Raw genomic sequence first — 645 nt, forward strand, 5'->3', positions numbered from 1 at the left:
CGGGCCGCGGGCTCGGAGCGCGATCGGCAACAATGTTTACGTTCCGGGGATTATGACGTCGACGCCTCCCCCCACAACTGCTGAAAATGGTTTCCTAGGACTTTGCAAACGGATCTGCTTAAGTGTTGGTGCAAAACTTTGTAGATCTCGGCTCTGGCTAGCTTTATTTATTTATTTTTTGGTTTGTTTTCTTTGGTCTTCCCTCCTTCCCCCCTCCGCCAAAATGCAGGGGGCAGGAGTGTTGACAATTAATTGGTGAACTCTCCTAAAAAAATGGAGGCAGAGAAAGACTCTGGAAGAAGATTGGTGTGTAGCTTTTTTTTTTTTTTTCCAAATCTGTATCTGGTATATGATAGATCTATTTTTTTGTTGTTGTTTCTTGCTGCTTTTTCTTTCCTTTTCTGTATTTTGCAAGAGGACCGGAAAAAAAATATAATAAATTGCATGCAAAAGGAAGCAAGCAGCTTACTCCTCCAGTCCCTTGTGAGGCTCAGAGTCTCAGACACTTAAGTGGGGAGGTGGTAGCGGGGAAAGGCGTGGAGGGGGGGCTCAGCGGGCTCGGGGTTCGCCTGGAATCTGGGGGGCTGCGGGGCTGGGCGCTCGGCGGTGGAGGGAGGAGGCAGGGGATGCGGGGAGGGGCGGGGG

At 50.1% G+C, this 645-nt stretch overlaps 1 protein-coding gene across 2 annotated transcripts in view; it reads left to right on the forward strand.

Annotated features, from left to right (window-relative positions):
• Window positions 1–645, forward strand: part of KDM2B (lysine demethylase 2B) — a 130,662-nt gene that overhangs the window by 3,825 nt on the left and 126,192 nt on the right. The window contains exon 1 of one of the 2 annotated variants that reach the window (XM_007448708.1): window positions 274–306. The exons of the other annotated variant lie outside the window; for it this stretch is intronic. Coding sequence (XP_007448770.1) covers window positions 274–306 — 33 coding nt within the window. Of the gene's footprint in view, window positions 1–273; window positions 307–645 lie in introns of those variants that run through there. 2 annotated transcript variants of the gene reach the window in all.

The sequence above is a fragment of the Lipotes vexillifer genome, unplaced genomic scaffold (genome assembly GCF_000442215.2).
Source record: "Lipotes vexillifer unplaced genomic scaffold, Lipotes_vexillifer_v1.1 scaffold21, whole genome shotgun sequence".
NCBI lineage: Eukaryota > Metazoa > Chordata > Mammalia > Artiodactyla > Lipotidae > Lipotes > Lipotes vexillifer.